Source organism: Cherax quadricarinatus, chromosome 10 (assembly GCF_038502225.1).
Source record: "Cherax quadricarinatus isolate ZL_2023a chromosome 10, ASM3850222v1, whole genome shotgun sequence".
Classification (NCBI taxonomy): Eukaryota; Metazoa; Arthropoda; class Malacostraca; order Decapoda; family Parastacidae; genus Cherax; species Cherax quadricarinatus.
In genome coordinates, this window is record NC_091301.1 from 11,723,427 (window position 1) to 11,736,741 (window position 13,315).

Consider the following 13,315-nt stretch of genomic DNA (forward strand, 5'->3'; position numbering starts at 1 on the left):
TCTTCATATCAACAGTATTACATATGTACTACAGCAACATTTATAGGCAGGTTCCCTGACCAATCCTTAGTCATGTGACCTATCCCCTCCCCCCGCACATAGGCCGTCTCTTATAGTCCTCTGCCTCAGATTCGACCTGGCATAGCAAGTGGGTACACAAGATGGGCTGGGCTCCTCTACGAATACCAGTATATTGCCTTACAACAATCTATAGTTGCTTACCTAGCTACCATCACGCCATCTAAGACCCCTCCTAACATCCACGACAAAGATACCTAGGTGTTGCACATACGTCTCGTTCAGGCTACTCGTCTTTTGTTTCACTAGTGTCTAAAAATAGTTGATATTTTCAAAATTGATGATAAGAATCACCCTTTTGCGTCAATAAATAAAAAAAATGCGAAAGTGAATGCGCAAGCAAGTCTCTGCTGACAGCTAATGCTTGTATAAGGACACGTCTGACGCAGGGAAAGCCTTGATTTTAGACGATGTTTCGCCCGGGAAAAAGCTTCATTGTGTCCGTTTTGATAAAATTCAGTGCCGAGCTAAACGTCGATTTGAGAGGACTGGTTGGTTAATGAGAATTTTAAAGTCAACCACACGAGGCTGCGTGTCACCTGTAGGAACAAGCCAAGCATGTACACTCAAGACTTTGAGGAGGCATTTCTCCACTTGTGGCTTTTATCAAGATTGATATTAGGACTGATAAAGCCACAGGTGGCGAAACGTCTGCTCAGTAAATGTCCTGATTGTGCACACGTGTCTTATACCCACTCTCTGTTGGTACAAACATACCTGTAATTGTGCATGTGCAACTGTCAGGAGTAATTCCTGAACTAGAGATTAAACTGAATTCTCAAGTGTCTATATATATATATATATATATATATATATATATATATATATATATATATATATATATATATATATATATATATATATATATATATATATATATATATATATATATATATATATATGCCTTTCAGTGTGTGTATATGTGTATATAGGCATATCTCTCTCTCTCTCTCTCTCTCTCTCTCTCTCTCTCTCTCTCTCTCTCTCTCTCTCTCTCTCTCTCTCTCCCTCTACCTCTACCTCTACCTCTACCTCTCTATACCTCTACATGTTTGTATATGCACTTCTCGGCTTGTTATCCCAGCCATCATTTCCTATGTTGTAGGGAGTAGGTGGTGGTCCCCGACACTCACCAGCCGATATTACTAATTCCGGTCCCCCCTTGATGTCTCCAGGTGTCTGTGTTCCCCGCCGCCCTCCGTCAAATGCCAGGGATTTCAGGGCTAAGGACCGAAGCCGACGAGCCCTGGGGAGGTCAGTGTCACGAGAAATTGTAGAGTTGTTGTTGTTGGTGGTGGTGGTGGTGGTGGGGGAGAGTTAAGGAGGGTGGAAGAGTGCTGAGAAGCAGGTGTCTGTGTCTCCTATAGTCTCTTGCTGTGTAGATAATGTGCAGTGGTGGTAGTGGTGGTTGCAGTAGTTGTAGTGGTAGCAGCAGCAACAACAGTAGTAATACAGCTGGCCTACTGGACCATCAAGTAGTATTTGAAGTAGTAGCAGTTGCAGTAGTAGTAGTAGTGACGGCAGTAGTAGTGTAATTAGTGATCTTTTTGTAGATTAATATCAAGTGTTGATGGTGGTTGAATAAGCAGTAGTAATAGCAATAGTAGTAATAGTAGATGCATTAGCAGTTGTAGCAGTAATGGCGGCGGTGATAGTAACAGTGTTGGTTGTAATAGTATCAGTGACCGTAGAGGTAGTACTGGAAGTAGCAGTAATAAGAGTGGTAGCAGTAGTATTGATAATATTATTATTAGCATTAGCAACAGATAGTATTATTAGCCTTAGTAGTGTTATCAGCATTAGCAACAAATAGTATTAACTGTTGTAGTAAGAGTAGCAGCAGCAGTAACAGCAAGTAGCAGCAGCAGCATTGGTAGTAGTCGTACTAGTAGTGAGAGTGGGGAGGCCATCATATACTAAGCTTGTCGAGTTGTTGGTCTCCCATGAAGGTTGTAGAGGTGATGTAGGCTCGCACGTAAGTTGTAGAAGCGGTGTACAGACGTCCATGAATTGTAGAGGTGATGTAGGGGGCACGTGAGTTAGTAGGAAAATCAGTGTGTGCCAAGCAGTTAAGTCATGTCAGGAAGTGTAGAGGAATTCTTCTTGGCAGTTACAGCACACCTTGGGCCTGATGTGTCTTGTTTAAGTCAGATATACATTATTATTCTTGTTGTTGTTGTTAAAGGTGAAGCGCTAAATATTTAAGTATCATACATCGCTTGTGGGATGGAATTCAGTGAGATTTGATCTCAGGTAGTGTATATATTGTCCATACACTCAACTATTTTTGCATGACTGATTTTCCACCTGCAGTCAACCATGAAGAGAGGTACCACTGTACCATTCTCTCATGTGTCAAATGGAAGCCCGATTGATGGTATTATTTCCATGAGCACGTAAGATGACAGGTAAATCTTGCAAACGAATACACCCAATATACATTTTCCTGTATGTTTCTTAACGGATCTAAGTTCCTTTCTAATGTAGAAGGCCTGTTCTGAGATTGTCCCCAGGGGCTGTCGATTCCTTCAACATTACGGGCGACAGATAATCCAAAGATTAAAAAACAAAGTTGAGAGTGTTTTTTTCTAGTTGTGTGTGTGTGTGTGTACTCACCTAGTTGTGGTTGCGGGGGTAGCTTCACAGCTCCTCTTTTTTTTTTTTTTTTTTTTTTTTTTTTTTTTTTTTGTGTGTGTGTGTGTGTGTGTGTGTGTGTGTGTGTGTGTGTGTGTGTGTGTGTGTGTGTGTGTGTGTGTGTGTGTGTGTATTGCGGGATATATTGATGCTTGTACATAAGTACGTTATAGTTGTGACTGTATTGATAACTGTGTATTAAAACAGTCAACGATGCAGATGATGATGTAAGTGGTGGTAGTAACATAAAGGTCTTCAGAGACTGTTGAAGGTAATGTATAGGGTCTTCAGGGACTATTGAAGGTAATGTACAAGGTCTTCCGGTACTGTTGAAGGTAATGATGATGGACTGATTACAACTTTATTTAATTACTACTGCTCCCTTTGCATTTGACTGAAGAAACCTACTGTGTAGGCGAGTCGTTTCATCAATAAAGATACCCGACTGTGACACATGTCTTAATCTTTAACCTGACGGTATTTTGTATTATTTTCAACAATATTATCAGGCGCTGCAACACAACGGTATCTTGGCACAGAGGACTTCATCCATTCTTCATCGCGTATTTACTAGTTATGAGTGAGAAGTATTAGATTCCAGATGGACCTGCATTCTTCCACTAGTGGATCCCGGCCCCTACAATGTCTTCGAGATCTTCCGCCTCACCTTAGACAGTATTAAAGCTGGGTCTCATGCTTCAGCTTCGTATCAATCCAGACCATGTAGCTGAACTCTTCTCCAGGCTGAGGGACTGACCACCTCGAGAGGATGAGTCAAGTGAGACTTGTCCTCCAAACTCACACTTCTAAGATAAAAAAAAAAAACTCGTTAGAAAGGGAAAGGTATTACAAATGAAGACTGAGAATGGGAGAACCTGTTTTCAGACTTTCTCAACAATGAAGTGAAATGCTGGTTAGAGAACCGAGATCAAATACATCATAAAAGCCCAGGAGAATAAAATGCAAACAAGCCATTGAAAATGGGGGTAATCCCAACATAGTCCCATCAACCCACACTCTTTCCCCTGCAACTGTTGTCAGGGAGGATGGTAAATATCAACTACGAAAAAAAAAGAAGTTCGTAATGAATGTATTTTTTTTTAAAGTTATATTAAATAAGCTTAAGCTGAATGAAAAGCCAAATGAACTATGGTACTAAATGAAGTTAACACAGCTACCTGGCGAGACGTTACTGAAGCACATCCAGCCGCCATACTGACTCCCGCTGTCTTCCAGTGAGTGGTTCACCGCAACTGACCGATGGATGCTCCGCCACAGCAGGCTAGTGGATGGTTCACGCTTCGCCACAGCAGGCTAGTGGATGGTTCACGCTCCACCACAGCAGGCTAGTGGATGGTTCACGCTCCGCCACAGCAGGCTAGTGGATGGTTCACGCTCCACCACAGCAGGCTAGTGGATGGTTCACGCTCCACCACAGCAGGCTAGTGGATGGTTCACGCTCCACCACAGCAGGCTAGTGGATGGTTCACGCTCCACCACAGCAGGCTAGTGGATGGTTCACGCTCCACCACAGCAGGCTAGTGGATGGTTCACGCTCCACCACAGCAGGCTAGTGGATGGTTCACGCTCCACCATAGCAGGCTAGTGGATGGTTCACGCTCCGCCACAGCAGGCTAGTGGATGGTTCACGCTCCACCACAGCAGGCTAGTGGATGGTTCACGCTCCACCACAGCAGGCTAGTGGATGGTTCACGCTCCGCCACAGCAGGCTAGTGGATGGTTCACGCTCCACCACAGCAGGCTAGTGGATGGTTCACGCTCCACCACAGCAGGCTAGTGGATGGTTCACGCTCCACCACAGCAGGCTAGTGGATGGTTCACGCTCCACCACAGCAGGCTAGTGGATGGTTCACGCTCCACCACAGCAGGTTAGTGGATGGTTCACGCTCCACCACAGGTTAGTGGATGGTTCACGCTCCACCACAGCAGGCTAGTGGATGGTTCACGCTCCACCACAGGTTAGTGGATGGTTCACGCTCCACAACAGCAGGCTAGTGGATGGTTCACACTCCACCACAGCAGGCTAGTGGACGGTTCACGCTCCACCACAGGCTAGTGGATGGTTCACGCTCCACCACAGCAGGCTAGTGGATGGTTCACGCTCCACCACAGCAGGCTAGTGGATGGTTCACGCTCCACCACAGCAGGCTAGTGGATGGTTCACGCTCCACCACAGCAGGCTAGTGGATGGTTCACGCTCCACCACAGCAGGCTAATGGATGGTTCACGCTCCACTACAGCAGGCTAGTGGATGGTTCACGCTCCACCACAGCAGGCTAGTGGATGGTTCACGCTCCACCACAGCAGGCTAGTGGATGGTTCACGCTCCACCACAGCAGGCTAGTGGATGGTTCACGCTCCACTACAGCAGGCTAGTGGATGGTTCACGCTCCTCCACAGCAGGCTAGTGGATGGTTCATGCTCCACCACAGCAGGCTAGTGGATGGTTCACGCTCCACCACAGCAGGCTAATGGATGGTTCACGCTCCACTACAGCAGGCTAGTGGATGGTTCACGCTCCACCACAGCAGGCTAGTGGATGGTTCATGCTCCACCACAGCAGGGTAGTGGATGGTTCACGCTCCACCACAGCAGGCTAATGGATGGTTCACGCTCCACTACAGCAGGCTAGTGGATGGTTCACGCTCCGCCACAGCAGGCTAGTGGATGGTTCACGCTCCACCACAGCAGGCTAGTGGATGGTTCACGCTCCACCACAGCAGGCTAGTGGATGGTTCACGCTCCACCACAACAGGTTAGTGGATGGTTCACGCTCCACCACAGCAGGCTAGTGGATGGTTCACGCTCCACCACAGCAGGCTAGTGGACGGTTCACGCTCCACCACAGGCTAGTGGATGGTTCACGCTCCACCACAGCAGGCTAGTGGATGGTTCACGCTCCACCACAGCAGGCTAGTGGATGGTTCACGCTCCACCACAGCAGGCTAGTGGATGGTTCACGCTCCACCACAGCAGGCTAGTGGATGGTTCACGCTCCACCACAGCAGGCTAGTGGATGGTTCACGCTCCACTACAGCAGGCTAGTGGATGGTTCACGCTCCACCACAGCAGGCTAGTGGATGGTTCACGCTCCACCACAGCAGGCTAGTGGATGGTTCACGCTCCACCACAGCAGGCTAGTGGATGGTTTACGCTCCACCACAGCAGGCTAGTGGATGATTCACGCTCCACCACAGCAGGCTAATGGATGGTTCACGCTCCACCACAGCAGGCTAGTGGATGGTTCACGCTCCACTATAGCAGGCTAGTGGATGGTTCACGCTCCACCACAGCAGGCTAATGGATGGTTCACGCTCCACCACAGCAGGCTAGTGGATGGTTCACGCTCCACTATAGCAGGCTAGTGGATGGTTCACGCTCCACTATAGCAGGCTAGTGGATGGTTCACGCTCCACCACAGCAGGCTAATGGATGGTTCACGCTCCACTACAGCAGGCTAGTGGATGGTTCACGCTCCACTATAGCAGGCTAGTGGATGGTTCACGCTCCACTACAGGCTAGTGGATGGTTCACGCTCCACTACAGCAGGCTAGTGGATGGTTCACGCTCCACTACAGCAGGCTAGTGGATAGTTCACGTTCCACTACAGCAGGCTAGTGGATGGTTCACGCTCCACCACAGCAGGCTAGTGGATGGTTCACGCTCCACCACAGCAGGCTAGTGGATGGTTCACGCTCCACCACATAAGGCTAGTGGATGGCCCACTCGCCACCACGCTCCACCACAGCAGACTGATGCATGGTCCACCAAAGCAGACTGGTGGATGGTCCACGATTCACCGCAGCAAACTAGTAGTTCACGCTCCACCACAGCAGGCTAGTGGATGGTTCACGCTCCACCACAGCAGGCTAGTGGATGGTTCACGCTCCACCACAGCAGGCAAGTGGATGGTTCACGCTCCACCACAGCAGGCTAGTGGATGATTCACGCTCCACCACAGCAGGCTAGTGGATGGTTCACGCTCCACCACAGCAGGCTAGTGGATGGCTCACTCCACTACAGCAGGCTAGTGGATGGCTCACGCTTCACCACAGCAGGCTAGTGCATGGTTCACGTTCCACTACAGCAGGCTAGTGGATGGTTCACACTCCACCGCAGAAGGCTAGTGGATGGCTCACTCTCCACCACAGCAGGCTAGTGGATAGTCGATAGTTCACCACAGCAAACTAGTAGTTCACGTTCCACCACAGCAGGCTAGTGGATGGTTCACGCTCCACCACAGAAGGCTAGTGGATGGCTTAATCGCCACCACGCTCCACCACAGCAGACTGATGCATGGTCCACCACAGCAGACTGGTGGATGGTCCACGATTCACCACAGCAAACTAGTAGTTCACGTTCCACCACAGCAGGCTAGTGGATGGTTCACGCTCCACCACAGAAGGCTAGTGGATGGCTCACTCTCCACCACAGCAGGCTAGTGGATGGTTCACTCTCCACCACAGAAGGCTAGTGGATGGTTCACGCTCCACCACAGCAGGCTAGTGGATGGTTCACGCTCCACCACAGCATCCTGGTGGATGGTTCACTCTCCACCACAGAAGGCTAGTGGATGGTTCACGCTCCACCACAGCATCCTGGTGGATGTTTCACGCTCCACCACAGCAAACTAGTGGATGGTCCACGATTCACCATAGCAGACTGGTGCATAGTCCACCACAGCAGACTGGTGGATGCCCCACCACGGCAGACTGGTGAATGTCCCACGACAGCAGACTGGTGGATGCCTCAGCACAGCAGTCGGGTAGATGGTCCACCACAGCAGACTGCGCTACACAGCAATTTTTAACTCGATGAAGACTTAATACCACGCTGGTACCTCTGTCTCGTCTGCCAGTAGTCAGGCACTTGTTCAAGGGAAGGGGGGGGGGAGCTAGAGATACTAACTAGGTGGCACCAACCCCTCAGTAGGTAACCATAACTAGGTGGCACCAACCCCTCAGTAGGTAACCATAACTAGGTGGCACCAACCCCTCAGTAGGTAACCATAACTAGGTGGCACCAACCCCTCAGTAGGTAACCATAACTAGGTGGCACCAACCCCTCAGTAGGTAACCATAACTAGGTGGCACCAACCCCTCAGTAGGTAACCATAACTAGGTGGCACCAACCCCTCAGTAGGCAACCATAACTAGGTGGCACCAACCCCTCAGTAGGCAACCATAACTAGGTGGCACCAACCCCTCAGTAGGTAACCATAACTAGGTGGCACCAACCCCTCAGTAGGTAACCATAACTAGGTGGCACCAACCCCTCAGTAGGTAACCATAACTAGGTGGCACCAACCCCTCAGTAGGCAACCATAACTAGGTGGCACCAACCCCTCAGTAGGCAACCATAACTAGGTGGCACCAACCCCTCAGTAGGAAACCATAACTAGGTGGCACCAACCCCTCAGTAGGTAACCATAACTAGGTGGCACCAACCCCTCAGTAGGTAACCATAACTAGGTGGCACCAACCCCTCAGTAGGCAACCATAACTAGGTGGCACCAACCCCTCAGTAGGTAACCATAACTAGGTGGCACCAACCCCTCAGTAGGCAACCATAACTAGGTGGCACCAACCCCTCAGTAGGTAACCATAACTAGGTGGCACCAACCCCTCAGTATGTAACCATAACTAGGTGGCACCAACCCCTCAGTATGTAACCATAACTAGGTGGCACCAACCCCTCAGTAGGTGACCATAACTAGGTGGCACCAACCCCTCAGTATGTAACCATAACTAGGTGGCACCAACCCCTCAGTAGGTGACCATAACTAGGTGGCACCAACTCCTCAGTAGGTGACCATAACTAGGTGGCACCAACCCCTCAGTAGGTGACCATAACTAGGTGGCACCAACCCCTCAGTTGGTACCCATAACTAGGTGGCACCAACCCCTCAGTTGGTACCCATAACTAGGTGGCACCAACCCCTCAGTAATACGTCCAGAATATTACCTTTCCCTGGACAATAAACTAACACACAAAGAAAGTACGCATTCTCGTCCAGTTCTGTCTTCAGGGACAACGAACCGAGAACAGGGAAAAAGGGCGAGGGGTTAAATGATGTTGAAAGCCGAGGTATTAGACAGAAATTAAAGTATGACCAGCACTTGAGTCCTTCAACCAATAAAAGACAGTATTTCGACACCTGAACAAAACTGTGCAGTGCTTATGTGGACTGACTGGTGGGTGTAGGTGGACTGACTGACTGGTGGGTGTAGGTGGACTGACTGATGGATGTAGGTGAACTGACTGGCGGGTGTAGGTGGACCGACTGACTGGCGGGTGTAGGTGGACTGACTGGCGGGTGTAGGTGGACTGACTGGCGGGTGTAGTTGGACTGACTGATGGATGTAGGTGAACTGACTGGCGGGTGTAGGTGGACTGACTGGCGGGTGTAGGTGGACTGACTGGCGGGTGTAGGTGGACCGACTGACTGGCGGGTGTAGGTGGACTGACTGGCGGGTGTAGGTGGACTGACTGGCGGGTGTAGTTGGACTGACTGATGGATGTAGGTGAACTGACTGGCGGGTGTAGGTGGACCGACTGACTGGCGGGTGTAGGTGGACTGACTGGCGGGTGTAGGTGGACTGACTGGCGGGTGTAGGTGGACTGACTGGCGGGTGTAGGTGGACCGACTGACTGGCGGGTGTAGGTGGACTGACTGGCGGGTGTAGGTGGACTGACTGGCGGGTGTAGTTGGACTGACTGGCGGGTGTAGTTGGACTGACTGGCGGGTGTAGGTGGACTGACTGGCGGGTGTAGGTGGACTGACTGGCGGGTGTAGGTGGACTGACTGGCGGGTGTAGGTGGACTGACTGGCGGGTGTAGGTGGACTGACTGGCGGGTGTAGGTGGACTGACTGGCGGGTGTAGTTGGACTGACTGGCGGGTGTAGTTGGACTGACTGGCGGGTGTAGGTGGACTGACTGGCGGGTGTAGGTGGACTGACTGGCGGGTGTAGTTGGACTGACTGGCGGGTGTAGGTGGACTGACTGGCGGGTGTAGGTGGACTGACTGGCGGGTGTAGGTGGACTGACTGGCGGGTGTAGTTGGACTGACTGGCGGGTGTAGTTGGACTGACTGGCGGGTGTAGGTGGACTGACTGGCGGGTGTAGGTGGACTGACTGGCGGGTGTAGGTGGACTGACTGGCGGGTGTAGGTGGACTGACTGGCGGGTGTAGTTGGACTGACTGGCGGGTGTAGTTGGACTGACTGGCGGGTGTAGGTGGACTGACTGGCGGGTGTAGGTGGACTGACTGGCGGGTGTAGTTGGACTGACTGGCGGGTGTAGTTGGACTGACTGGCGGGTGTAGTTGGACTGACTGGCGGGTGTAGTTGGACTGACTGGCGGGTGTAGTTGGACTGACTGGCGGGTGTAGGTGGACTGACTGGCGGGTGTAGGTGGACTGACTGGCGGGTGTAGTTGGACTGACTGGGGGGTGTAGTTGGACTGACTGGGGGGTGTAGGTGGACTGACTGGCGGGTGGGTGGACTGAGCGGGTGTAGTTGGACTGACTGGCGGGTGTAGTTGGACTGACTGGCGGGTGTAGTTGGACTGACTGGCGGGTGTAGTTGGACTGACTGGCGGGTGTAGTTGGACTGACTGGCGGGTGTAGTTGGACTGACTGGCGGGTGTAGTTGGACTGACTGGCGGGTGTAGTTGGACTGACTGGCGGGTGTAGGTGGACTGACTGGCGGGTGTAGGTGGACTGACTGGCGGGTGTAGTTGGACTGACTGGCGGGTGTAGTTGGACTGACTGGCGGGTGTAGGTGGACTGACTGGCGGGTGTAGGTGGACTGACTGGCGGGTGTAGTTGGACTGACTGGCGGGTGTAGTTGGACTGACTGGCGGGTGTAGGTGGACTGACTGGTGGGTGTAGGTGGACTGACTGACTGGTGAGTGTAGGTGGACTGACTGGTGGGTGTAGGTGGACTGACTGACTGGTGAGTGTAGGTGGACTGACTGGTGGGTGTAGGTGGACTGACTGGTCCAGAAACACCTCAGCCAAGGAGAGAAAAGCGAATAGAAGGAAAAAGAAAACTTTATAGGAGAGAAAAAGGACAACGGGGGGGGGGGGGAGGTGAAAGATTGTTAGAGAATGTCCTGGATGGTGGAGGTTCGTGACGTCCCTCCCTGGAGGGGGGGGGGTCAGCTGGGGACACCAAAAACAACAACAGTGCCACAGTCAAGTAAGTCGTAAAAATATACTGTACTCAGTGTACCCTTTTTCTTTACGACTATCAACCACCTTTCCACCTACTAACCCATTTCCTTTCCACCGATTGTGCTTATGTAATGATATATTGTTATTTATTGTTACTAGTAGTAATAGCAGCAGCAGAAGCAGTTGTGGCAATATTTCTAGTTAATAATATAATAATTAGCATTAATAATAATATTGGTATGCATTCCTCTGTGGTGGTACACACACGAGCACATACTAAAGTACACATAAATAAAAGACAGGAGCCGACATGAACCCTGTTGTCGTGTTGAGTTACACGCTAACGCACCACCTAAGATAAGTTAGGGTGCAGCTACTGGCACTGGGGACGGGGGGAAGCTAAGTCACATGGGAAGTAAGATCAAGGCATTATATGGAAGGGGAGGTAATGTTTAGATTCATGGGGGGGGGGGGAAGGTTAATTTACATGAGGGGATGGGACCGCTATATATTTTTTTTGTCATCTATTCAGCGATTTTTTGTTAATTTTTTCTAGGGGGGGTGTTAGTTGCGGGGGTCATCGCCCCTAAATCAGAAAATAAATATTACCGGAATAAGGACTTTAAGCAGGAACGTCGACAAGTATATTTATGTATGTACTAGTTACCTGGAGGTTATTCCGGGGATCAACGCCCCCGCGGCCCGGTCCAGTTATGATGGTCTGTTGTTAGAAATATGAAATTGCACTTATGAAACATATGTCTGTCATCAGGTGTTGAGGTGTACACCTGTCCTGTACACTCCAAGGTGTCTACAGTAGTCATGCTTGTATAACAAATATGTATGAAAGTCGACTCATTTGAAATACAAAAAACAATACAGATATCAACGAAGTCTTTCAGTGGACAAAAAAAAAAATAACACGATCATTAGTGTTACATTTCAGTTGTTTAGATATGTGAAGAATGAGGCACCCAGAACCATCACGGAATTCAGAAGGCAGGCAGGTAAAAATGTTACATAATATTGCATTTAGATAGGACAGTCAAACACATGCAGCAATATCTCCAGGCAACAGCTCATGAGAGATCATGTGCCAGCTCCCCCACTGGCACTCCTGACCTACTGAACCACAGGTGCTAACACCTGTTGTGGCTCAGGTGTCTACACAGTATGTGTGTGTGTGTGTGGTTATGTGTCTGCACTATGCCGGAGCAGAGCTATGCTGCCGGTGTTCCTTCTTCAGGTGTTTTAACGCCTGTCGTGGCTCTACATGACCATATATTTCCAGTTTTATCAGTATCCAGTGAGTGCGTCCGTGACTCGCTTCATGTCCTGGTTCCAGCTTCTTCACTTTTCATGCTTTTCCATCACTAGACAAATCATTCTTTCATTCATTTCTTTTGTTCACTGAACTGTTTAATTTCAGTCTCTTGCTTGTTGCGCAATTCTCTTTTTTATTATAATTTATTTACACTTGTTCCTTGTTATATTTCCACGTTCTTTGTGATTATATCGGATAGACTTTTTTATTTATCTTCGAGTCTCGCTGATCCTATTTTTTTTTTTTACTTTTCAGTAGGCTTTAACTTTGAAACCTGGCTTATTCCTAACAGTTGAAGCCTGGCTTATTCCTAACAGTTGAAACCTGGCTTATTTCTAACAGTTGAAACCTGGCTTATTTCTAACAGTTGAAACCTGGCTTATTCCTAACAGTTGAAACCTGGCTTATTCCTAAAAGTTGAAACCTGGCTTATTCCTAGCAGTTGAAACCTGGCTTATTCCTAAAAGTTGAAACCTGGCTTATTCCTAACAGTTGAAACCTGGCTTATTTCTAACAGTTGAAACCTGGCTTATTTCTAACAGTTGAAACCTGGCTTATTCCTAACAGTTGAGACCTGGCTTATTCCTAAAAGTTGAAACCTGGCTTATTCCTAACAGTTGAAACCTGGCTTATTTCTAACAGTTGAAACCTGGCTTATTCCTAACAGTTGAGACCTGGCTTATTCCTAACAGTTGAAACCTGGCTTATTCCTAGCAGTTGAAACCTGGCTTATTCCTAACAGTTGAAACCTGGCTTATTCCTAACAGTTGAGACCTGGCTTATTCCTAAAAGTTGAAACCTGGCTTATTCCTAACAGTTGAAACCTGGCTTATTCCTAACAGTTGAGACCTGGCTTATTCCTAAAAGTTGAAACCTGGCTTATTCCTAACAGTTGAAACCTGGCTTATTCCTAGCATTTGAAACCTGGCTTATTCCTAACAGTTGAAACCTGGCTTATTCCTAACAGTTGAGACCTGGCTTATTCCTAAAAGTTGAAACCTGGCTTATTCCTAACAGTTGAAACCTGGCTTATTCCTAACAGTTGAGACCTGGCTTATTCCTAAAAGTTGAAACCCGGCTTA

The 13,315-nt window shown here is 49.1% G+C and overlaps 1 protein-coding gene across 5 annotated transcripts in view; it reads left to right on the top strand.

The window, feature by feature from the left end:
* Nucleotides 1-13,315, top strand: part of sd (TEA domain transcription factor 1 homolog scalloped) — a 469,086-nt gene that overhangs the window by 89,907 nt on the left and 365,864 nt on the right. For 3 of the 5 annotated variants that reach the window (XM_053775571.2, XM_053775572.2, XM_053775577.2), the window contains exon 2: nt 1,254-1,332. The exons of 1 other annotated variant lie outside the window; for it this stretch is intronic. In XM_053775571.2, coding sequence (XP_053631546.1) covers nt 1,284-1,332 — 49 coding nt within the window. In that variant the 5' untranslated portion in view covers nt 1,254-1,283. Of the gene's footprint in view, nt 1-1,253; nt 1,333-13,315 lie in introns of those variants that run through there. One more of the 5 variants, XM_053775575.2, reaches the window with a different exon arrangement.